The sequence below is a fragment of the Gallinula chloropus genome (genome assembly GCF_964237585.1).
Source record: "Gallinula chloropus genome assembly, chromosome: 1".
Lineage (NCBI taxonomy): Eukaryota > Metazoa > Chordata > Aves > Gruiformes > Rallidae > Gallinula > Gallinula chloropus.
Window position 1 is genome coordinate 35,079,458 of NC_140085.1, and position 27,618 is coordinate 35,107,075.

The 27,618-nt window shown below is 37.9% G+C and overlaps 1 protein-coding gene across 1 annotated transcript in view; it reads right to left on the minus strand.

The window, feature by feature from the left end:
• The window catches only part of TMEM117 (transmembrane protein 117), a 223,597-nt gene that overhangs the window by 119,103 nt on the left and 76,876 nt on the right, over nt 1-27,618 (minus strand). Inside the window, exon 4 of the mRNA XM_084273725.1 lies at nt 801-900. Within this exon, the coding sequence (XP_084129851.1) occupies nt 801-900 (100 nt within the window). The remainder of the gene's footprint in view (nt 1-800; nt 901-27,618) is intronic.

A 27,618-nucleotide genomic window follows, 5' to 3' on the forward strand; every position in this document is an offset into this window, starting at 1 on the left:
GTTACTAATGTCACAGACATAATTGTTAAAATTTTTACCTATACTGATCACAAAAATGTCATCTTTAAAAAACAAATATGTAAATACTAATTATTTCACTTACTGCTTTGTGTTTAAGAAATGCTTTTCCTGAACAATAAAAGACCTGCAAATGCTTCATTTTGTTCCCAGTTAACCTGTCCTCTTCTGGTTCTCTTTCAATAAGCTGACCTTAGGGATGCCCATATTTCAGGAGAGAATGTTTATAACACTTACAATCCAAGTGAAAAGCAGCCTCATTAATGCATTTAATCTGTTATAAAACTTTATGCTTCTAAATCCTAAATTAGAGACAAAATCTGATAGTTTCACTTCAAACAGGCTACCTTCAAATTCTGGGATGTCACAGGCTTCTCTCATCTCCATCATCACTTTCAGCCTATTTTTTCTTCTTTTTTAATCCTTTTCATCAGACTTGTTTCTGTCTAGCCATTACTCATACTTCACCTGATAGCAAGTCATGATGCTATTTCATAGCAAAGAAAAGCCACCGTGCTGTCCTCAGAGAAGTCAATGGCAACATTACCACTCAGAGCAGAGGAAATTAAATAGTGCTTTGATACATTTTAGCCGAATCTATTCTGGACTCCCAGATAATTAAACACCCTGCAATTATGCTACTTTGCCTTTGTTAACTTTCTACCTGTCTGAGATGAAATACTTGAATACTTCAAGAAATCAAGCTTTCTTCTCCTTTTTCCCTTGAAAGCAAAACCATATTCCTTTTATTTTCTTTTAAAATGTACTATTGCATTTCTTACCATCCATGCTGTGACAAAATCTCCCATCCAAGTCCCGACTGCAGCTACCTTCATAAAATTTTCATTCCTGATGCCCATGAAGTCTGTTATAATGTATGCACTGTGGAAACAAGAACACAGACTGTAAGCTATACACGTTTGCTTAATGCAGTTATAAAGAACTTGCTTTAGTGACAAAATTTATGATTAGCTGTGAAAGATTTCCCATTTCTTTCATTCGCTTTTTCAGCTAGATCTGAGTCTTAACATAGTACTGCACTAGAATAGGTCAATTCCAATTAGAAATGGAAATGTGCATCTGATTTTACAGCCCATGTCTCTTTTCAAGGTGCTAAAATAATAACAGGCAAAGGTTTTAGTGTTATGTAAAGCTTCTGGAAATGTAAGCTATTTTACATTTTTTTACCCCTTCCTTTGTACAAATGGAATCACAACACTCCTGGAATCAATGACTTTGGAAAATCTTTATGAAGAAAACCAAAAATTAATTAAATTTTCTTCAAACATATAATTGAGCCACTTGACTTTTCAATCTACCAGTTATACAACCACAGGGGTTTTAACACAAGAGTGCTGGCGTGCTTTGCAGAATTTTGGTGAGAAGTCACTGTTTCTTGATTCATGTGATATATTTTCATAGATATATTTTACTTAAGTCCAAAAGAAGCATTCCCATTCTGTTTAAATAATGCAACAGATAGGATTTAACGTTTGCTATAATTTGACCTCTACCTTGAATTTCATCCGTAAGGATGCAAAATAAGTAAAGTTAACTTGTGCTGGATTAAAACCTTTGTGAAAACATCATAGCTTTTAATATGCTCATATTCTTTGCTAAAACACTTTTGCAGTGCTTAAGAGATGACTCCTCTCAAAAGCTAAAACACAGAATAATGATACATTTTAACTTCCCAAGCAATATCTGTGTTTTCAAGGTACCTGTAAACATTGCTTATATAACATTATGCCTATTTAACAGTGCATGCAACTGACCCAGCTACATGTAACAACTTCCTAGAACACTGCACTATCCATTATTCAAATCTTACTGTTATTATACACCAAATGTCATCATGTCTAGGAGCTAATAAACCATATCCCTGCAACTGGATTACTGCAAGATGATCCCACTTTCTGGAGCAATCCTATTAAAATCAAAATATTTGATCAGGATAGAGCATCTTGCTATCACAAATTCATGCACAGCACTGCATCACTTCTTAGATTCAAGTTAGTATGTACTAGAGTAGAAATATTAATGTCATTGAATTGTTTTGTGACACCTGTAAAATGACATACCCTAGTGGCTCTTTTCATTATACATATTTCATGACCTTTCAGCTAATTTGTCACTAACAAAAATACCATCAATCTTTTGCACAGAATATAAATTCTGGGTTAGACATTCTGCTAGAAATAAAATAAAAATAAAAAACCAACAAAAAATGCCACATTTTTTTCTAAGCTATTTTTAATTACATTCTAGTAGTTAATAAGATGATCAATATTCTGAATATGCTGTGTTTTAAATAAGAATGCAAGAACAGAAGAACAGCTGTACTGTGTAAGCCTACAGTCTCCCTGTTCCAAATCCTTGTCCAAGAGAGGGCAACAGCCGGTATCTAGGGAAGACAGTGGGAACAGGCAAGCAACTTCCTCCCAGACACATTATCCAGCCTCTTTATAACTACAAAATGTTTGGAATTCCATTTTTTCCCTGCATCTTGAGTATTTTCTTCTTGTAGCACCTGTGAAGCTGAAAAATTATCAAATCTGTATTCCTTAAGCAGGTGCCTCATTAAAAATAAAGTCAGGACAGCTGCAAGGACTGGCCCCTCAAAAGAAACTGTTACCTTTCATCAGGGTGAAACACAGACAAAAAAACCAGTCTCACCTTTTTTTACATCCATTTTTCTTATGCATTATACGTTCTTGTATGCATTAGACATGATTACAGGTGTACATTTTACACAAATGAACACTTGCACAACACTCCTGAAAAATGGGCCAGTTGGGTGGCTCCTACAGCCCCATCGCACCCAGTGGGCCGGCCACAGCCCCCATGGAAGGCTGATGTAGGCACGATGGGTTATCCAAAAAGCCTGAGAGTTCACTGGTCGCTATATGTAAGTAACAGCAAGTAGAAGAGGTATCAAACCAGACATAAGCTATTTTCTCAACTGAAATTGGAATTCTCCATGTAGTCACTTGTTTTTACGAACATTAAAAGTATCTGGAGGCTTCTAGTACATTCAGATGAGCCAGATATAATACTCAAATACACAGAAAGGCCTTGAGCACACATCATCCTAACAGTCCCTTTTTTAATTTGAAACATCAACATTATAAACATGAAAGCATCCAAGAAGCCTGGTATAAATTGTGCATCATTGTCTGGATATAATCAATGCCTAAATAAAACGTGTGAATTGACAGACCTTCAGTTAGAGTTAAAATAGCATATTATTATAAAGAAGCTCTTAAGAACATAATCATTGGGTATTTGAAGTACATTTACTGATTAAAATACATCTACAACTTTTTATTGACCTGGGAAAATATTTTTAGCACTGTCACTATCTTACCAGAAATAGTAATAAAATCCTTCGCTGTCTTACTAACTTTTAGCATTGTATCCTGCACCTTTTATGCTCTCTGCAACAGTATTCTCATTTCAAAACACAACAATTTTTTAAACTACGGATTTTTCACTGCTAAAAATTAAATAATAAACCCACAAAAACCCTTCCATTTTTAATTTTCATGTTTTAGCTTAAATATAAATGACAGTAGTGGACATTTTCAAAAAAGCTATGCTTGCCTGATGGTGTTACCAGGACATATATGTTGACAATAACAAAATAAAAATTAATTCCATTGTGGAAAAATCCCCAGAAAAATTGTCCTTTGCAGGCCAAAGCCTGTGGAAGGTAGACCACAGTTTTCACACAATAGGACAATATAGAGGAATGAAAAGACAAAAGAGACTTGAGGCAGGAAGACACATTACTCTCTGAAACAGAGTCCAAGAAACCCCATGATAAGGTGCCTACGTCCACGTTGCTGCGAAAGGTAAGTTAATAACAGTCTGTCAGTAAAAAAGATGTACAAACCCAATATGTTTGATCATTCTTCTGGAGTTAGCAGCAGAGTGCACACAGAACAGACAAAGAGGAAAGCAATGCTACCCCAGAGAAATTTTTCAGAGGAAGATATCAGAGCATTTTTTCCGAGAAGGATGACACTTTAGAAGCTGCCAAAATGATGAACAATCTGAAAGCATTTTAACTTTAAGTTATGGATAACTTGGTTTGGATAAAGAGGTACAAGCCACTGTGGTGATAACAACAGTCTTCAGGAACAGGATTAAAAGTCATGGCTGAAACTTAATGCTGAGATGGTGGTTTCTTGACCATCACAGGAATCTAAAACTGGGATATAGCGTGAATTTAGACACATAAATTTAAGTGTTGCCAAGGATCCATATTCTCAATGGAGCCCTAGTCAGAACAGTGAGTGCAGATTAGAGCGTGATTCACACTTATGCTACTGTAGACAGGTGAAGGATTTGTTTTTCCTTATGTTACTGAAGGGTGGCTAGCATGTCAAAACAGGATGTTCACATACTAAAAAGTGTTGTTAAACCTATGTCACTAAGTAACTCCAGGTGCTTTGACATATCCTGGTGTTCAGATGATAATCCAAAGACATCTGGATCTCTTGTATGGCATGTAAGACATCTGACAACCCAGACATATCTGAACTGAACCCCAGGTGTCCATGGGCTATGATGAGATCACAGACACTTTTGGGAAGCTTTAATTGCCTTTTGATGCTATTTTTGTGACTTGGTGCATCATAACTATCCTTCAGATGGCTTTTCAGAATGTCTAAGCACTTGGTTGGCACATGGTACACAAGGCATGTTCTGTACAAAGTCTACAAGAACTGCACTCACAGAGAGTGGTAACCCAAGGCTCTTCAAAAAGGACAAAGGTCTAAACAGGGTTTATGTTGAGTGATGAAAAGTCTCTGCATGTTCTGATACATGCTTTTCTGAGATGATTTTGTTATCTAGCATTGTCCTGGTTTCAGCTAGAATAGAGTTAATTTTCTTTCAGGCAGCCGGTGGAAAGCTGTGTTTGGGAGTTAGGAGAGCAGTGCTGATAACACATTGATGTTTTTAGTTGTTGCCAAGCAGTAAAGGATTTTTCAGTTGTTCACACTGCCCTGCTAACAAGGAGGTGTGGGGCACCCAGGAAGCTCGGAGGGGATGCAGCCAGGACAGGTGACCCGAACTGGACAAAGAGGTTATTCCATGCCATTTACATCATGCTCAGCATAAAGAGGGGCTGCTGACGGGAGGAGCACTCAGCTCCAGGACACATGGTTTTTGGGGACGGTCTGGTTTTGGGAGGGCTCTGAGCTGTACAGCCTGAGCTGCATGGTTTGATGAAAAACTGCCTTGTATATCACTAGGCTCATATATTTTACTATAAAGTCCTGTTATTATTATTATATCTATCTTTCTGCTATCCCAGTAAACTATCCTTAGCCCAATCTACAAGGTTTCGGGGTTTTTTGGTTTTCTTTTCCCTCCCTTCCCCCTTCCCCAATTCCCCCCTCCTACTCCCTCTTAGAGAGAGAGTGGCTGCATGGTGCTCAGCTCTTGGCTGGGACAAAACCATGACAGTCCTTTCTGGCACCCAACATGGGGACCAAGGAATTTGACGTAAGGACAATAATTGGAAGAAGGAACTGGCAAACCAGACTGAACATAACTAGGGAGTGTAATAATTGTTGGGATGGGGATTTTAATGACAGTTCTCAAATATGTGATTCGCAGAGTTGAGGGGTGGAATGTAGGTAGTTTTGTGTGACTGGCTTCTGGTGAAGGGAGGGCCTCGGGGGGGCTTCTACAAGAAGCAGCTAGAAGCTCTCTGCAGTCCCCACTGAGCAAACACCAGCTGGCTCAAGGCCGGAGTCGTTGTTGCCCAAGGCCAAGCCCATCAGCAATGGCCACAGTGTCTCTGGGAATCACATTTAAGAAGAAAAAAACCTGCAAGCAGATGCTTTTTGTCCCCAGAGAGGAGAGTGAGAAGATGCAAGAAACTGTGCAGACAACAAAGTCAGTGAAGAGTGGGGGGAGGAGATGCCCCAGGTGCAGGAGAGAAAGATGCCCCAGCAGCCTGTAGAGAAACCCATGGTGGAGCAGGTGTCTCCCTGCAGCCCATGGAAGAGGACAAGACCCCACCTGCAGCCTGTGGAGAGGCCCCACGCTGGAGCAGGTGGATACACAGAGAAGATGCTGTGACCCATCTTGGAGCAAGCCTCTGCCAGCACTTGCAGCCCATGGAGAGAGACAGAGACACAGAGATGAACGAGAGAGAGACCCACACCCGAGCAGGTTTGCATGGGGAACTTGTGACTCCGTGAGGGACCAGGCTGGAGCAGTCTGGGCCTGAGAGACTGAGAGACATTCTATGATTTTATGACTACACCCCTTAGAAGTGACCCTTGCTGGGGCAGCTGAAGAGCTGAAGCCCTGTGGAAAAGGACTTACATTGGACCCCACGGTGCAGCAGGGGAAGGGTGTGAGGAATGTGTCCGTGTGTCCCCCCTCAGCTAAGAAGGAAAACAACTCATGAGGAACTGACCAAAACCCCCATTCCCCTAGTCCCTGCCCCTTCCCGTGCTACAATGGGGGGAAAGAATGGAACAGAAGTCTGCTAAGAAGGGAGGGGTGGGGGGAGGTGCTTTAAGATCTGGTTGCACTTCTCATTATCCAACTCTGTTTTCACTGGGTGTGCAGTTCAGTGTGATGCATTAGAGAATTTTCTTTCCTTTATTCTGTGTTGAGTGTGTTTCGCCCATCACACTGATTGCAGAATGATCTCTCCCTGTCCTTATCTCGACTCCTAAGCTTCTCAAGATGTATTTTCTCCTGCTGAAAGTGATAGGGGAGTGATAGAGTGGCTTTGGTGGGTGTTCTGGCCAACCACCACTGGCATTCCCTGGAATATGTTGATTATCTATAAGGAATTCATCTTGCTTGGTGCACCTGGCAAAGTGCAATGCCTTGACAATGGCCCACAGGTTCACATGGGCTGTTTGCATGTGCTGCAAGTAAGTATATGCTTGGATGTCGCACCGCAACCTCCACTCTTAATTTAGCAGAGACAAAGAGTGTCAGAATAACCAAAGACATACATAAAAGGCTGCAGGTACAGCTCCTGATCCATATTTGTCACTCTCAAATGACAAAATGGCAAATGAGACCCTTGGCAGCACTTTGCTCAGCTGAAAAGCTATCCTTCTACCTCTAGAAACTGAAATTAGAGTGACAGGGAAGGAAGATGCACAGAGGCAACAAGACCTGCTGTCCTCTAAGTTGGCACATCACAATGAGAATGGTATAATGCATAGCCACCAACAAACAGTACAGGAAGAACGACAGCTAGTCATACAGTCCCTAACGACCCCCCAGTGCACAGTTTGGAGTGAGAGATGAAACCTCTTCTATGACACCAGAACAGAGAGCATTAAGAGGCACTGAACCAGGGATTTTGCTTGACAAGGCGTCAAAGAGGTAACAGCCACAGGAGGTTCATCAGGCTAATCTCCAAGACACAACAAAACTAGGATAAAAAAAAGGCTTGGCAATGGCGAGATAGATCCATGGCACAGTGCAAAGCACCTGAGACTGATGGATTGATGCTGTAACAGAGAATTGCTGGTTGGTAACTTATTTATATGTGTGGGTTTTTTTAAAATCAGGCAACAGATCTGTGATTCTGAAAAGCTCTGCTCCTCGGCTTACAGGCCTGAGGGATGACTAACTTACACTGAGGACTTGGCTTTTAAAACTCTGAAGCCATTTAAAGTTCTGCTGCTAGGCATATACAGGAGCTGCTCACTCTCCACAGGAATAAGCCATTTGGCTTCTATCTCACATCCTATATTGATTGATATCCATAAGGTGGTTATTCCTCCACTGGGCTTGCCTGCAGAGCTCCATCTGTGAAGTGTTTTGCAAGTCTGCCTAGAAGACAAGGCCCATTGAAAAATGCAGCAATTGTGTTTCTGTTTGTTAGTGTACAAGACTTGTACACACCTAACTGAGATGGTAGGGAACACATGAGATCCAATCCCTATTCCAAGGATCGCTGATTAAATACCAATTGCATCTCACTGTCACTCTCAATAGAAAAAAGTGATGACCAACTTCTATTTAGGATAGTATTTTTTTTGTATGTGGTACTTTCCAAGAGGATGAGAAATGGGTGTTTGATCCTCTTTGAGGTGAGGGGAACCAAAGGTGTATATTCTATGTCTTTCACATGTAAGACAGACTTTTCCTTTCCTCCATGGGCGTCACTGGTCAGGATAGGAGTTTGGATTAGATCACCAGTACAATTCTAATTATGGTGCTTCAAGGAAGATGGACAGAGTTTACAAAACATTCCTATCATTAACATAGCTTATTGTAGGAGTTTCTTGTTCCCTGTGTAAATTTCAAGTGCAAACAGTCCTCAAGCCCCTCCCTTCATGAGAGGAGACTTTTGAATTCTCCTTAGGGACAGATGTTATTCATACAGATTAACTTTTGCCCAATGATGCTAGTCTTCTTTGTCTGTCTCCCTAATCAATAGATTTGACAACAATCCAGAGAAGGAGGTCAATTTAGATAATTTTCATGTATGGGATGACTAAGGGCCACCAGCTTACTTGTAAAGGATTTGCAAAAGCTAACTCCTAATGGCGGGGCTACTGCTAGGGCATGTGAGAGTCTTCATCTTTACTGGGAAAATCTTAGGGATCTGCAAATTCAAAAGTGTTGAGGACCTCAATCCACCATGGGAGGAATCAGCCTTCTAAATGTAACCTTTGGTGAGTGCTGCCATGCACTCCCAGTGAGTTTAAATCACAGGAATTGCTACAACTACAATTTCTTTTACGTCAAATCTTAAATGGCATAAAGAAAATCAGAGCCAAAAAGTGGTTGAGTTGCAAATTGAACCCAGATTTCTGCCCTCTCAGATGAGCAACTTTCTTCATCATTATGTAATCTGATAAAAATTACTATCTGATGAAAATGTTGCATTACCCTTGCAGACTCCACTACAAAACACTTCTTATAGACAGAAGAAAACAGGGAAAAGCATAAAAGAAGCCTGAGGTAAAAAATACAACAAAATGATGTTTCAAATTTATCATATCCATGAGATATCTTTCCCAGATTCTTCAGGCTTTTTGCTATTCTTGTGCAATATGTATCATCACATGTATAGTCTGTTTAGCCAGACAAAAGAAAACCGCAGGCTGAAGAGTGCATTTGGCATCTCTCTGCACCAAAAAATGGTTAAACTATTCAACGAAGGACAGGTTGCCTGAAACATGTCTAATGCTGTTGTGCTATGAGATGGTTGCTCACGTGAATATACCCAGCAGTCTTACCAGCCCCCACCAGACAGATAAAGGCACTGCAGCTGTTTATACATAGCTCTTCACGCTTCCATTTAAACTCTATAACCACCCCATAAGGTCTTTTTTACTGAAACAAAGAAATAAAAGGCTGCGTCTTATATACCTGTTTGATGCTACAGGAGGTAATTAAGATATTTACTTGCTGATAAATGAATTGGCTATAGACATTTTTTCTAGTGGACAATCAAACAAGTTAAGAGAACCACGTCACTTTTTAGCATGTCTTTTAATAGTAAGATCCAGCAACTTATCCACTAGGCAATAGTACCAGCTGGTGCATTACATGCCTTATTTGATTCACTCCATTTGCCTATATACTATGATAGCATAACAGTTTTACAGGTAAAAGGTCCAAAATGCCAGCACAGGTGCCCAGGGACAACAAATAGGACAGGTGGGCTTGGGCATAGCCATTATGAGGGTTTAAAGAAGATCTTGACTCAACATACGGTAACACAATCTGCAGACATACACGTTTGCAGTCTCAGCCCTTGCCGTACACACCCTAAGAAGGATAACTAGTGCTGATTCTCACCGAGTGGCTAATCAGCAAGCTAAATCTTACATGCATACATTGAAGAAAAATGTATGCATAGAGTTTCAAAAACTTGAAAAATGTTGCAAACTTTTTGGGTTTTGGCTCTACGTCTTTCCTGTACTGGGGACCCCAGAGCTACACACAGCACTCTCGGTGGGCTCTCTCAAAAGCAGAGTAGAGGGGCAGAATCATGTCCCTGGACCTGCTGGCCATGCTGTTCTTGATGCAGCCCAGGACATAGTTGGCCTTCTGAGCTGCTAGTGCACACTGCTGGCTCACGTTAGAGCTCATAATTGATCAGCATGCCTTCTCCTCAGGGCTGCTCTCCATCCATTCTCCACTCAGCCTGTAGTTGTGCTTGGCCTTCTGCAGACTCACATGCATGACCTTGCACTGGCCTTGAACTTCATGCAGTTCACATGGGCTCATCTCTCCAGTCTGTCAAGGTCCCTCTGGATGGCATCCCTTCCTTCCAGCATGTCAACCTCACCCCACAGCTTGGTGTCAAATATAGCAGGCAATGCATTTGGAAATGTTAAGTTAGCAATTTAGCAGAGAGAGAGAGAGAGAGAGAGAGTAAAACATTTTCTTTTAAATAAACTCTTGCTTTAATTTTAAAATTCTCAAGATACTGGTAAGAACGGCCTTGAACAATGCTGCACTGGCTGAACTCCTCAGAATGGGACGTGGGTTACACACATCCATTCTTGGTGTTGACATTTCAGTACAGCTAGATGGGATACAGACACATGTGCAGCAATATTCTCAGAACTGTTGGTTTCAAGAAAAAAATGATTCATTTAAAAAAAAAAAAGAACTGCTGACATAATTGCTGGAATATAAACAAAATTAAATGATGTAGTTTGAATGTTACCACTTTGGCCAAGACTTCTGTGCATTCAAGCAAAAACTTTGTACTTTCTATCCATTTCAATTTTAGGGATGTCGTGGAAGTTTAAATGCATTGTTATCACACTGAATAAACTAGTAATTGCAGTATTATTGACGTTCAAGAAGGGAAAAGTAGAACAATTTGCAGTTGGCACAAACCACTGAATGGACTCTGCTTGTAAGTAGCTGCCCAACTGGGAAAGTGAAAACAGAAATTGTCTTAGCCACTTTGAGTAGAAACTTGTAAGTATTAGCAGATAATGCAAGTTCACATACTATTAACTCTTTTACTTAATAAATTATCCTGAACTATAATAATTATTAATTAAAATAATTAAATTCCAGAAAACTACAAACAACATGTCGTAAGTTAATGAATTGGAACTGAGGGAATGAAGAAATGCCAGTGCAGGATCTCCGCTGACAGACTCGGCCATCGTAACTGAAAAGAATTTGAGCTGGTTCTCAAAAAAATTGTAAGCCCATAAAATAAAAGAAAGATGTGAAAATTTCTTATGAGATTATTTTTAATTTATTACAAACAAAATGGATTTTTTTTCCTTATTTAGTTATAACATTTTAAGGTTTTAAAAACCCTAATATTAGTTTGAATTTCAAGGCTCTATTGTAGTGACTGAGTCAAACAAGGATGATGTGCCTTCTTTCAACACTTTATTTTCAGGAAGCACTGATACACCGCAGAATGACAGGTGCCTGAAGAATGGTCCTTTGAGCATGGACCAGGGGACTTCTAGCATTTCACTGAACACTGGAAGACACTGCAAGGACCTATGTGTCTGTGACTGGAGCAAGGCGAGATATTTCACTACAGCAAATGATGGACCAATATTTAAAGCTTTTGGATGGAGTATGAATTTGAGAAATGGCTGGAAATACAAATGAATGCAACTTGCATATAGATGCCCATTTTTAAAGCAGTGGGACTGACATACGATGCACCTGACAATTTGCATCAATGTCATTGGGTGGTGGAGGAGTGTAATTGCTGCTAAATAGGCTTTTTTTTTTTTTTTCCTTTTTAGCAGAACAGTATAGTGTGGTAAACTTTACATTTTTATTTCCACAGTTTTGCTGCAGAGAAATGTCAGAGTATCTGAAGCTGAGAAGACAATGTTTATAGGCTAGAAGGTGATTTCCTTGACACACAGGCTTTAAATGACAATTTCAAATCCATTCATATTACCTTTTATCTAAGATATGAAGACCACAGAGTCACTAGATCAGAAAATACCTTTGAGATCATTGAGTCCAACCATACCCATCCTCTACTAAACAATATCCCTAAGAACCTCATTTACTCATCTTTTAATTGCATCCAGAGTTGGTGACTCAACCACCTCCCTGGGCAGACTGTTCCAATGCCTGTCAACCCATTTGGTGAAGAATTTTTTCCTAATATCTAATCTGGTGCAGCTTGAGTCCATTCCCCCTCGTCCTATCACCTGTCGCTTGGGTGAAGAGATCAACACCCACCTCTCTACAACCTCCTTTCAGGTAGTTGTAAGTTGTGATAAGGTCCCCCCGAGCCTTCTCTTCTCCAGGCTAAACCATCCCAGTTCCCTCAGCCTCTCCCCATAAGGCTTGCTCTCCAGACCCTTCACCAGCCTGGTTACCCTTCTCTGGACATTCTCCAGGACCTCAAAGTCTTTCTTATAGAGAAGGTTCCAAAACTGATATTCAATTTGGCTTGTGTGCTTGTAGCCAGTACTTCTGGTACCTCTGTCTCTTTCTTCAAAGTTATCAGGACTGAAAAATGGTCAGCAGCACCAACTATTATTATGAAATGGTGGGTCATGCAAAGTCTGCAATCACTTAAAGGAAAGTATTGCTTTTAATAGCTCTAAAAACACAAGCATATTTACCAAAAGGAAAAAAAAAAAAAAGCCAGTTCTCAAATCGAAAGCAATCTTGTGGTTTGATTTAAAAATTAAATTACTTGTGCTCAGAAATATTTAGCTTAATTCTTTTAACCTGTTTCTATGATCATTCCACCATTTTTTACAAATCTTCATATCATAAGCATTTTCATTATTTTAATTTATTTTGCTGGTTTGGGTCAGGAAATCCTAATCTGCAAAAATTCTTAGGAGACTAAAAAACATTTCATGTCCAAATCACTTTGGATTAGCATTACTGTGCAAGGTTTTTCTTTCAGAAAAATGTATTTCAACTTCAAACTACAATCAGAATAAGGTCAGCTATTCTTTTAGAGGATTCAAAGTTTAACTGCATACATGAAAACATCCATCTTCCAACAGTAAGGTAATTTAAAGCTTAATTTCACCTGAGTAGTATCAAAGTGGATTTACCAATTTTCTGCTTTCTATTTGAATATTATTATTTCATAAGAAACTTGCCATGTTTTATCATGAACCAATTCCACAGTATGTAAACAAGGTTGTGAGATAATGAGAAAAATAAACTGTGGAGGTCCTGTAATGACTATTTTAAATTACACAAACCAATCTCAGCCTTTGTGTCATGATTGTTAAAAGTAAAAAATATTAGAGAAGTGTCAAGGTTGTAGATCAGGTGATTCAACTAAACTGATATTTTTGAAATCAGTATCTCTTTGAATTATTATCTATAAAGACAAGTAATATTTGAAATGAACGAATCTGGAATGAGACCTGTGAGTGAGACTGGATGGATGGATGGATGGATGGATGGATGGATGGATGGGCAGAGTCCTGCTGCCCTGAATTGCAGAATTATAAATTTACTAAAAAAAAAAAAAAAAAAGAGTGAGTAAATAATACTGGCAGTGAAGGTATTATTGGTATTGAAGGTATTTCTGAATTAGTAGAACGGAAACTAGACTTCATGGAAGTTTGGAGATGAGATGAAGATTTCTTAAGTCTTACACATCCATTAAATAAAGCCATTAGCAGTAACTAAATAAAGCAAGCAAAATCACATAAAAGAAAAAAGAGGTTGGAAGAAAACTGAAGGTATGTATTTGTCCAACCTCTCATGTTAAATGGGGCTAACTGGCAGTAGATCATATCGCTCAAGGCCTTATTTATCCCTAAAGATTGATTATTTTAAGTTACGTGTATTTAAAGTTATGTATTTAAACCTAAATCATTTATCAAAAGCAAGTTTAACATTACTTAAATGTCTGAAAAAAATTTAAAAGGGCACAAGGGAATGAATGCACTTTACAATTAAACTGTTCAGGATTTCTGATTCAAGTGGTCTCTTTTGGTTATGCCAAGACTTCATCCATTTAACTCAGTGCTAAAGCAGCCAAGGATTTGGCACAGAATACCTCGACACAAGCAACCTGTCATTAGGGTTCAATAAAATAAAGTATATCGTGCTATACATCATTCTGAACAGTTTGGAGAAGGAAGGCAGTACCTCACTTTTAATTACTCATCATTACATAATTTAGTATTTGTTAAATATCTTTCACAAAACAAGACAGATGTAAGTATTTTATATTAGTATCAATATGATAACTTAAACATACACACACTTGAACATTGCTTATGCAGAATGTAAGCTCTTTTTTGACATTGAGAGACAAATTGCTAAGAGTAAATTTAAAATATAAACTCTGTTTCTTATAGGATTTTATCTTGTATATAGGCAAAGCCTAAAAAGCATAGTAAACGCTCTGGGAGAATCTCTGCTCAGTTCCTTCTTCATGAGCACTAATGGCTCTCACACTTGCTCCACGGATTCCAAGAGTGGGTGTCAGAATCCCTCAGCATGCCAAGTTACTGAATGCTGAATTTGACAAGGGCCACAAAGATCCCATCAATCAGCCAAAACCAGAGAAAATCATATGCAAGAAGGAAAGTAGAATATTAAAAAATTCTTCAAAGGAGGAGGAAGGGTAGGAGAGCTGAGAAACTGGACCAACAAACTTGATGGAAGGGAAATGACAAGATGATTATACAGAAATGCAGAAATAATTTCAAGTATAAAATATTTGAAAAGGAAGAAAGGTCAGAGTCCAGAATGGAAGTGATGAGTCCACAAGCAAAAGTGTTTTATTTGTATTTTGCTACTCCTGTAAAGATTCAACTGTTTAGAATCAGCATCGTGGAGCAAGTTTCATTGAAAGAGGAAAACTAGAGATAGGCTTCTTTCTTTCCAAAGCACTCAGTTAAAATATTAATTGTGAGCAATGGAACAGATCCAAGCTCTCTATGATGTTATTTTAGTGCTTATTGCTGCTTACATGTGCTTTGCCATACAAGGGTGTGTGCGGAAAAAAAAAGAGACTGAAACTACAGCTTCTTCAAGCAATTGAGAGTTTATACCCATATACCAGCCTGGAACATCACCATGCAATGGCACAGGGGTCTTAGGAAGACAGAAAATGGTATTAGCATGAAAGTCTTACCAGGCTTCTAAAAGAACCATATCAGCAGAAAGAATAATTCATCCCAAAGCCCTCCAGAATTTATTCAGATTTCAGATATATAATTTGATACAACCACATATGAACCCTTAATAAAATCCTGCTGAAATATTTCTTCTGCAAATTTTTGTTCTAAAATGTTATTCGAGTTCTACAGTCTGTATACACGTAGCCAATGCTCTCTCCCTCAAACAAAACTAATTAGGAAACCCTCACATGAGGGAAAGGTATTCTTTAGAACTTTACAGGTACAAAAGTACAGGAAGTATCTTTCTGTTATGTATATTTGGTTTTGTGTCTGTTGAGAGATGCCTGGTGTCTATCCATCTTGCTGAAGTTTATAAAACCAGACTAAGCTGTAGAACCTGTAGGAGTTGTTAGGAAATAATGGTCTACCATGCTCACTGGTACCTTTGAGAAGAAATGGAAGGAAGATGTGGATGACAACTCAGGAGCTGGTCTGAGGATTTGGTTGGCTCCTCTCATAATATAATAACAGCAGCAGATTGCAGAGCAGATGGAAAAGAACTAGACTTTAAGCAATGTACAAATTAACAAATTGAGGAGATTGCTTCTTTACTATATCACTTGAAAATGGTATATAAAGAACAACTAGGTCTAGGGCCAGTCATCTGACAAGAGCTGGCATATACTCATGGCAGAAAATTTCACATGGAAAATGCAGGGAAGAAGACAGCCTGTTCTTCCACTCCTTGGCTGACAAAGAAGACACCTTTATCATGACTACTTGACCATGCAATGGCTGATATAATCTGAAAGAGTCCAAAACTGGATCTGTTACAAATTTTCTCTATATTGCACTGACTGCTGTATTTTCTTGTCCTTACACTACTCCACATTTTGAATAAAACTGTCACTGAACTAAGGGGGATGGCGGTATCTTCCAATCAACATAACTATTAGGGACTGTCCATTTTACAATACATTCTGCTTTTAATGACTTGAAAATGAGTTATGAGAAGGCAGACATGTCAGAAACACACACTGCAAGTGTTTGCTCAGGCAACAACTTTATGACACACAAATGGAGAAAAAACACAAATCGTGGTGTAAACTTCATCTTCAGAAAGGAAATACTCCTCATTTTTCTCAAGTAAAGGAGTAGCAAAAAAGAAAAAAAGAAGGTGGAGATGTCTGCACATGAGTTTTTGATATCCAGACACTAAATTTTGATGGGTTTGGCTAAATATTTAAGTCAGTTAGCTACAAATCCTGGGATTCATCTGAATTTCAGGTACTAACTCCAGGATACCCTTGAAGAGTCCATTTCTCCCCACAGTGACTAGAGAAAAATAAGCACTTTACAGACATAATTTATCTGACTTAACTTGGACATCCACACTGGGTCTGGCTGGGATGGAGTTAATTCATTCTCTTTATAGAAGCTCATAAGTTGCTGTGGTTTAGATTTGAGACCAAAACACTAATGCTGCCTACAGAGGTTAACCTGCAGGAACATCTCGGAATTTGGTTAGTGATGCAGATTTCAGTTCAGTTAAATGTAAAAGTAGTTGGTTAACTTTAAACTCCTATTTCTTGGATTCTAAATCTATAAGATATGACAAAATATGGATTTCTATGTCCTAAAAGCATCACAATTTAGATTATTAGACTGAAGATCTAACATCTCTAAAATGTTCCTGTAGGTCTACACACATCTCAAACTGCAACTAAAACCAGTGAGATACTAAAGACAGAACATGCAATTTGGGAAAATACCATTCTAAATGAAAATATCTACCTTTTATTTAGACATAAGTTTGAAAAAGACATTTCCAAATAGTGTAAAAGATTACATGATAAAATACTGTCAGTAAGAAACCTTTACAAGAATGAGTAAACTGTAATTAAGATTTCATTAAAATAGTAAGTTAAATCTAAAGTTGAACAGATGGTTAGCAGGACAGATATAACCAGAATTAAATAAACTGTGGAGTAAATATTCTATCTTTGTCTGATGCTCATTGTGGAAAACATTTCAATGCGCTACCGTTCAATGATAATCTGATCCAGAAATAGTTTCAGCATGTCTGAAGGTTGTTCACATGTTACTAGCTGAAGCAAATAGTCTCATTAATAAGAATACCATGAGATCTTTGCATTGGATGCATGAAAAGCTTTAAGAAGAATGCCAATGTCTTTTATGGCAAGTATTTCTTTCGTTTACTTATTGATTATGTGGGAGACTTTGTAATTAAACTGATATTCTACACTGATGAATGGAAGAAACAGAATGTTGCTGGATGGCTCTGCAAAGCAATTATAAACCTCTCTCTCTGCTCAGGAATAACCACGGCAAAAATTCTCCCTGCATTCTGTAACCAACTGAGGACGTGAGGATGCTTAGAAGTGCCTGCACTGTAGCAGACAGACAAGACAGAATGTAATTCTTCAGTTAAAAATATATCTATCAAGCCTTGTACAACAATATTTTGTTTTTTAAAGAAGACAATAAATATAATAAACAGCCCACTTTCGAGCAGTAATAGACACACCACTATCAAAATAGAAGGCAGTATAATACTGTGAGACCTAATCAATAGAAAATACTGGGTAGAGGTGGAATATAATTAAATTATTGTATTTTGGGACTTTCAAGTCCCATTTGTAGTTAAAATTTAAATACATCTTTCTTTAAACTTGCATTATTTTTCAAGATAAATATTTCACTAGCTATATGTCTGATATAAAGCCCACTTTGTGTTTTTTCAAATGTCTTTTTCAAATGCTCACATGCGAACAAAAAAGGTACTTCACTCTAAAGACAGCATTAAATCAGACATAGTACTTCTCTTTTAGCACATCTCTTTTTGATATATGTATTGAGTCTGGCTGGAATGGCCCTAACTTTCTTGCTGTCCTGCTGAAGAGGGGAGCAAGAGAGTGATTTGGTGGGGGTCTGGCGGCCAGCCAAGGTCAACCCTCCACAATGTATTATGTTCATGCTGACTGTCATGCTGACAGCTGAAGAAGTTGTACTCTGATCTTATTTTAATATGACCTTAACTATTACCAAGATAACATTTCAATATGAATCATAATACAAAACCTCTGGTAGGATTTTCAGAGATGCCCAGCACCGATATTCGTCTTTTTGAATGTTGCCTTCATGTATATTTAGTTCTCAATGACATGCAGTTAAAATTAACATGCTTAGAGATGTCAAAAAGATAAGTGATCTTCTCATGCTAACATCACTTATTTTCAAACCCAATACCACCAAAATTCCACTTTCATCTTTTGTTTGACTGGCTTTAGATAGAAGTACAGCACTCCTATTTATAGATCAACATTATATCATCCACTTTTGGTCACCATCTGAGATGTTTACAACTTTTAGGGTTTCAGTTCAAAATTTATGAACCAGAAGCCTTCACAATAGCACTTACTTGTATTTATGATAAATCAAATTAACTTCATCAGAAATCTCAATGTTAAAAGGACAACGCAGCTGACATATGAAAAAAACCTAAAAAAGAAGTATCCCCATGCTTGTGAATGTATCTCCTGTAATGTTTAAAGGACTTCTTCTTGTCTTTCTTTGAAGGCTGTTCAGTCAGTGGTCTGTCACATTTGTGAACTGAAATTGCATTTCTTCTTCTTTACTGCAAACGAAAACAAAATCCTCTGCTAGATAAGTAAAAAAAAAAGAGAAGGGACTGTGACCCTGTCCCTTTTGATTTACTGGTTGTGCAGGCACACTGTGCAGTACACTGAGTCATCTATTTAATTTCTCTGAAGGTTATATCTCAGAACTGGCAGAAGATCTGTCCCTTGCAGAAATCCAGTTCCACATTTTCAGAGCCAGTTTTCATATTTCCCATTATACTAGCGGGTGGTCATTCACCAGGACTTAAAGCTGATGGCTTTTACTCTTTTCTGACTAACCAGAATTCAAATGTTCTGCAGGCAATTATTCCAAATTAAAAAGCCAGTAATGGTTGTAAATAATGAATTTTATGTATTTTCAAATATGTTTTTATATTCTCATGAAAATAATGAATAATTGATGTTGGAAGGGACCCCTAGTGAGTACCTAATCCAAACTCCTGCTCAAGGCAGGGCTGATTTCAACCTGTTCAGGCTGAGGGAAGTCAAAATCTTCCCTAAAAAGCAGAGCACTGCACAAGTGTTGCTGAAGTTTCAGATCTCCACAGCTGCTGCAGAGTCAGAGGTGAGGAGCAATGCAGAGGACAGCTGCCACTACACTGAAGGTGCCACTTGGGAAACTGCTTAGGGTTTTATGAAAGTAACATATAAAATATCCCTGCCCTCTTCTGCAGACTGGATGTCTCATTTTGGAGGACTGACAGCAGAAAACACTCCAAAAGGAAAGTTTAAATCCATGCTTTGCTGATTTAACTATTTTAAATACATTTTAACCAACCAGATTTGGAAAGACAATTTAATCATCTAAAGTTGAAGTGAAAGTTATATTTTTTGGGGTTGTTTATTTTTTTCCAGAAAAGTAGTGGTTTGTTTAGTTTTAAGTCTTGGGGTTTTTTTCTGATAAGCATTCTAAACTGATGAAAAGTGCCCACAATTTTTGAAAATTTCACATGAACTACATTCATCTTGGCAGTAATCATGTTGTTACACAAAGAAAAAAACTGTGCAAACTAAAAACAAATGTGTTAACTGGTTCTGGACTGAAAAGCCAACAAAGATTTCTTGTTGAAAAAGGGTTTTACTAATAGAGCAATAAAGAAATGGCTATACATTCTGATAGCTAAGAAAGCATCTGCACTGGGCTGACCTTGGTCCTTAACTGGACTTCTGAAATAGAGAGTAATTAGCAATTTTTAAAATATTTATTTTCCTTAAAGGAAAACAAGAGTTTGGCAATAATTCATCGCATCCCTGGAAAGCATTTCTAAGGCTAAGAGAACTCATTCTTTCAAGCAGACCACTCCGGGGTGAGAGAAACCATGCCACAGACGAGGAACATACGGATCTCCTCCACAGGACAGTTGGGTTCTTAATGTGCTGCGGGTATGGTACATTTCCATTACTTTTCCAACATGCTGTTTCACCCTGTGTTCTCTCTAATCTGTTGCAGGCTTGACAATGTCTGGCACAGCCCCACATCCATACTGTAAGGAGTATGGCTGGCTGTAACAGCAAGTACAGTGCTGCCTTGCTATGCAAAAGTACCTGTGGGAAGACAGCAGTAGCCATATGGCTTTTTCAAGACAGTGGAGTAAGTTAAGGTTTGGAAAATAAGTATATGAACTCTGCTGGTATCATGCCTTCAGTCTGGAAGACAAATAGCTTCACCAGTAGAAGTTTTCTGAGGGTTTTCCATGCCTTTTCTTATTGCCCTTAATTTACCGCAGCCCTACCAGTTGGCTTATCCCCTACATGCATTTCTCTGTGTGTCTTTCAGGTAAGGTTTAATTACTGGCATTTCCATTTTTCAAAAAATATTCTATGACTACCAGGAGACAAAAATGAAACCTCAAATCAAAAATCTCTCTATAGAAAACATAGAAACAAGCCTTTATGTCTGCAAAATATGTTAATCTAATTTAAGCTATGTAGCAGTGTACTGCTCTATTACCTTTCAATTACTGACACTTTTAGGTATATAGAATACAGTTTTAAAGCCTTTTCATCTGTTTAACAAGAGGAGTAAATATTTTCCACTGAAATCAGTGATTCAGCAATTACTATTTACAGCGATGGCATTAAACCAGGTAAATGAGGATCAAGATTTTATCTAGTCAAAACATAGATGATTGTTCTTTGAGGCAATGTGGAAGTAAAAGAAATCCCAAATGATTTGGCTTCACAGGCAAGACACAAACCATCTAGGCTTTGGATGCCCTCCCTTATGAGGGATTTGTTTTCACTAAAAAAGCAAACAGTTTACTTCAAAACGATGAAGACAGAAAAGATTGCCTTCGGAATGGGACTAAGTAGTTGATCCTAATTCTCTAAAAGCTGAATGGACTGTAGAGACACTCAGTGTTTTAATTTCTTCAAGAGAAAAAGTAATCAAGAGAGTGCAGTTTTCTTGATTCCATCAGCAGGGCTAGTTTGGAATAAATATTAGTATTCAATATTCTCTGATGACCTTGCGGGCAGAGAGAGACTAGAAAATGGAATGGCTTTTATGTTACTGAGAGCTTTTGTTTCCACAGATAATCTGTGGGTAAATTCCCCAAAAGATGAGAAAGGGAAGTAATATATGATGACACGTGTTCAACAGGTGAAACATGGAATGCTGACACTTCACATTTTTGCGGTTGTAAGATAAAACCTCACTCATTCATAAAGAATCCTTCAGCACTTTTTTCTGAGACATTTTCAAATAGTTATAAGGACTTCAATAAAATATATATGAAGTATAAGGTAAAAGTAGGGTCCATAATCAACATACTTCCTCCTGAAGTTCCTCTGACCAGGGTTGCAACAAAGCAAAAGAACCTGACCTGATACAGAAGACATCAGCAGTAAGAAAAAAAGGGTAATGAAAAAGTTTGCCATCAATCTCCCTTTTTTTGGGGCAATGGAGGCACTCCAGTGCCTTCTTACTGGAAAGAGATTTTTGCCACAACAGAGAAATCTTCATTATTAATAGATAGTTCTTTCTGGAGCTGATGCCCATCTCTGCAGAAAGAAATTTATGTTTAAGACAGGTTGAGTATGTGATTACTGATGACTCCTGTTTACTGCAATGAGAGCCATGGAACACTGCTGTGGCAAGTGCCATAGAGAGAAGTAATACTGAAAGAGAGGAAATCTTGTACATTTTTAATTTGAGACTTTGTGTGGATTCTAGTCTCATCAGTCTTCTCTTAATGGAGTGAAACTACTCAGAGTTGATAAATGTATAACTGAAGAAAAAGGAATGGTAATACACCTTGAGTTTTGCAGTAGGATTTTCAGGCTCTAGCTATTACTTCTTGCAGATACATCTTACATAGTTTTGCCTTCACCTTAAGGCTGTCCATTTTAGGTGAATTTCTTCCATATTTCCACATCTAAATTATTTTTTTAATGTTTAATGAGCATATTTGATTTTCAATTAAAAAATAAGGCATATGGTGGTTAACAGAGTAGTTGTGAATTCACAGATTTAAAGGCTGTAAAGTGAGTAAGCACATTAATCCACTCTGATTGGATAATCCAGGTCATAAATTTACATATAGCAATTCTTTGCAGAAATTGACTTTTTCTACATGAGGTTAAATCCATTAGCAAGTCCCAATTTCAGTCCTCTAAGTATACATACAGAGAATGTACACATCACCTAATTCTTCCAACAGTTATTTAACTCACTGTAAAAGATCTGCACTTTATTCCTACTCTGAATTTCTCCAGACTTTTTCAGCTACTGCATCTTTAACACTTTTGCTAAACTAAATACTCTATTACCAGAAATCTTATCTTCTATCTCAGTTATTAAAGTTACTCAAGTTCCCAATGACCTACTCTTGTATAAACCAAATAATAATCTCAGACCACAAAGCACGTTTTTTGTGCTTTCAGTTATTTAACATTTTCTGGTTCTTTTTAATTCCCATGAATTTTCATATGGAATCAGTATGATATTGTATTCATAATTCAGGGAAGAAATTCCTTTTTGTTTATACAAGTTCCTACACTATCTCAAGATTTTAAAATAATTATGTGAAATTCACTGTAGTGTACACCACAAGATTACACTTGCCATGCACAAAACAAAAGGTAGCATTGCCCTATTAGGAAGAAAGAGTGTTTTGCTGGTACAAGTATTCATTTTTGATTCTGTTGAAATCATCTACAGTGTTATCCAGGCACTGTGCACGTACCTGTGCAAGCACTTGCGCCTCTAGAAGACCGAAAAGGGCTGAACATAAATACAGGTTTGTGTTTGGACAGATCTCTGAGATATAAGGGTTCATTGTTCTTCTTAATGAGTAAATTAAAAGTTGCCTTCTTTAATTTCTTGCTTTCAGATACTTATTTTGAATAATTAGGTTTTTTCATCAGAGGTTGGAGAAAGGGGAGTTTATGTGGGTTTTGTTATTAAAATTGGCTGTTCCTCTCTTAATAGGATGACGGAAAAAGCTGTTACCTATACCTTTTATAAAACTGTGAAGGAACTGAAGCACTTCCCCCTTTCCATTTTGTCTACTTTCCTTCAAAGTTAACGAAGAAAAACAGATTATTACAGCTGACCTTGATCCCAACAAAATTGGTTTAGAGGTGTGAAAAGCTTTATGGTAATTGCTGCAATTTGGATGAAAACATTAAGAAAATTTCCCTGAAACATTTAGTTCTGCAGTCCTTGCAAACTTGGTTCCTGGATAAAATCAAACCTTACAAAGGAAACAAGTAGCAAGGATAGATCAAAGCCGCAAAATGATCTAGGATGTGCATTTTTTCCTAACTCATTTACAAGTACACTACACACATGTGCCTAACAAATGTTATCGAATAATCTTACCCCTTTTTGAATTGATTTTTATTGGCACTTTTAAGAGAGACACGATGAGGATGTTTCTCCTCTTTCTGCAAACAGAAACCTCAAACCCTCTCTCAACCCAATTCTGATTTAGGGATAAAAAACCCATCTCAGTTATAGTCACGAACCCACTGAACAGCAAGCTGAGGACTTGAAAATTGCAAACAAGATGAAAGAATTTCTTTAAGGTCATTGCTGTAATAACAGATGAAAACTAAAAAAGGTTAGCATAATGGATTGCTAATTTCCCAGATCAAGCTGCCGTTTCAGTCAGAAAGAGGAATATGGGTTTTGCAGGCGGGCACAAGAGTTTCACCACAGTGGGTCACCAATCTGCTCCTCTACTAGCATCCATCTCAGAAAAGCTAAAATCTTGAGCATAAAGGCTGCTTCTTACTAATGGAGATTGGGATTCAACTTCGAACTGGAAAAGAGGTTCTTAGAACCAAGTTCTTCAGACTGGAGGAGAAACTCGCAGTGGTAACAACAACAAAAAAAAAGGATCACCAGAGTCTTAACAGGTAACAGGAAGATTCACGTGGCGTAGTGAACAGTGTCCCTGCCCATAGCAGAGGGTTTAATCTTTAAGATCCCTTCCAATCTAAACCATTCTGGAATTCTGATTCTATCACCAGTTTTCAGAGCCTTTACTATTTGCTTCATTTGTTTACAGGTTCTAGAAACAAACATGCTTAAGATCTTTTATTATCTCCTCTCCAACTCTTTTTTTTCTAATATTCTCAGAGTCTTCAGCAATTTAATGACTCCAATGGCAATCTAAAGATACTCCAAGCTGAGGCTGGATTGGTAAATCTAAACCAAAAATGGGGCAAACATGCACTTAAATACCTGAATTAATGTTCACACTTAAGTTCAAAATCCATGTGTGTGAGATTCCAAGCCTGATTTTTTTTCAGTTTGTTCTGGAAAACAAGATCAAGACACTCCTGTTCAACAGTATTGGTCCCTCCCCTCTTTCTGAGGTATTTTTAACAGTATTCTTCAATGATATTGACTGAAGTGCATTCTCAATCCTTCTACAATTCTGAATACTCAATTTTTTCAATAAATAAAAATTTATATAGAATGATACAGAAATTATGTACTTCTGCACAGAGGTATTTAAGTTCATTCCTGGCCAATAGAATCCAAATAGGCTTTTGCTACATCTTCCTTGAACAGGCTTTTATGAACCAAAATCATTTCTTCTTAAAATCCCAAATCAAAACACAAGTCCCTTTAAGCTCATCTTGCACAGAACTCACACTGTTCATGTGCAGTAGGACTGCAGCCATGAAAGATCGAGTAACATAGTAACTGCGTGGGTTACTATTTAACATCAACAGCATTTAAAATGGTCTGTTCAATGAGTTCTTAAACAACTGCATTACATTCCATAAAATAAGACTAAAACATCAGTATGTTATTCATTAATTTATTGTGACAGGATTTAATTAATGGAATTGCAAGGCATCATGTTACTAATCTGCTAGGCTTCCCTAAAATAACGTGCTCGATGAGATTAGGGATTTATGTGTATACTCAGTCAGAGGGTTTGTATCTTGGATCCATTCCAGCCTCAAATAGGTCCCTTTAGGAATCATTTACTTTCAAACTGGTAAAGTCAATAATTCTAGAAGCTCAATTTAACAGCTTCAAATCAAGGCAATCATACAAATTAGTTCAAAGTTTAAGATGCTTTTTTAAAACTATCAGGTTACAGAATTCAATAATATTTAAAATTCAATTCCTTCCACAAGAAAATGTAAGCTTGAGAATTAAGTATTTCTGTCTCCTACAATCACAAATTGCTTAGAAGAATAATTAAAGTTTGTAGACAGGGAGTTCAAAATCCCAGACATGTTTAATGATGTTTTGAAATTCTCAATTAACCATCTCTTTTAACTATGTTCTAACCTTTGCGTTTCAGAAATCTACGTTCACCGTCCTAACAAAACCTTAACACACAAAAGGGAGACAATATCCCAGGAACTATGGTATTTCCATGGGTTTATTAATTACAATCAAGAACAAGTATTGGGACAAAATGATGGGTCAAGTAGCTGAAGAAATTATATATCCAAGTCCAACATGCCGCACATAAATAGTAAAACACATGACTGGCCCCTACATTCCTATGACTTCCAGAGAGAAAGGGAGAATTTAGGCATTTTACTAGCAATTAGGTACTGAATTATCTTTTTTGTTTTGGTAATAAATTCTGCTGCATGCTGACTGCTATAGTCTGGTACAGCAGAACACTTACCTCCAGGTGCATAATTAAAGCTACTGATGTCAGAAAGTGTGCAGTTAAATTAAACATGTTGCTACTGAACCAGGGCATACTGGTGAAATCAAGTTCTTTGGAAGTGACATAATGATTCTGGGGAAACGCATCTTTTCTTATCAGACACTACGCAGCAGATGTTTATCAACTGGATTAGGTAGTAAAGTCTGCAGAGTATCTTCAACACTGATACAGGAAAAGTGAGTAAAACCAAAAGGGAATATGCAGGCAATCGGAAAGATACTAATATTTTTATACTCAGCAGTGGTGAGGCTGCACCTCAAGTACTGTGTCCAGTTCTGGGCTCCCCACCATAAAAAGGACATTGAGGTCCTCGAGCGAGTCCAGAGAAGAGCAACCAGGCTGGTGAAGGGGCTGGAGGGCAAATCATATGAGGAGCAGCTGAGGCAGCTGGGACTGTTTAGCTTGGAGAAGAGGAGGCTGAGGGGAGACCTTATCACCACCTACAATTACCTGAAGGGAGGTTGTAAAGAGGTGGGTGATGGTCTCTTCAGCCAAGTGACAGGAGATAGGACAATGGGAAATGGAACAACAAAGCTGCACCAGGGCAGGTTCAGATTAGATGTCAGGAAAAATTTTTTTACTGAAAGAGTTGTTGGGACCTGGAACAGGCTGCCCAGGTAGGTGGTTAAGTCACCTTCCCTGGATGTGTTTTAAAAAAGGGTAGATTAGGTACTTAAGGATATGGTTTAGCACAGGACATGAATGATTGAACTTGATGATCTTAAAGGTCTTTACCAACCTTGTGATTCTGTGATTCTTTAAAATTACTGTTATAAAACTACAAGCTTCCCATTAGTTAAATGTAAAATTACTAAGGAAAATACTATACATTTGCTTTGGCAGATGACTGAACTACTATCGGGAAACTGGTTAATTCCTTATACACATATTCATGTTGTGATTTTTATGTAGAAACTTACTTAAAGAAAAATGTAACTACGTCAGCTAAGGAAAGCTGTGAATTCCTTGGATTCACAGCTCTTGGTTTCATATCAGCTGACCCTTCTTTATGTGGCTTCCTTACATTTTCAGGGTCATGAAAATGGAAAATAAACAGCAAATCCAATTTGAACAAAAAGGGTGAAAGCTGAATAGGGGCTTCTAAATTCACAAATGCAATTCTAAAAGCTTTCACCTAATCAGATACTAAATGGTATGGAGCTGAAACAGGGGAGGTTTAGGTTGGATATGAGGAAGAGGTTCTTTACTGAGAGAGTGGTCAGGCACTGGAACAGGCTCCCCAGGGAAGTGGTCACAGCACTGAGCTTGGCTGAGTTCAAGAAGTGTCTGGATGATGCGCTCATTCCTATGCTCTGACTTGGCTGGCCCTGCGTGGAGCCAGGAGTTGGCTTTGATGATCCTTATGGGTTCCTTACAACTCAGGAGATTCTGTGATTCTAAACTACATCTTTCTGAACATCCACAAAGTCTAAGACAAAAAACCCTGCAAAATTCCAAGTACCAGTGCAAGCCTGTCACAAGTTTTCAGTAATTACTGTCAAAGTGAATTCATATAAGTAAATGCAAGAGATCAGTGTGAAAGAGTATCTGTTCCTGCTTGATTCACTAGCAAAAGTAGATGTCAAATACATTATTCAGTAAATAGGTTCAGTTGTAGTTCTATGTGGAATTGCCAATTTCAAAATAAAACTTCACATTATTCATTGATGTACAAATTGATTTTGCATGTATTTATTTTTCAATTATTAATTGAACTACAGC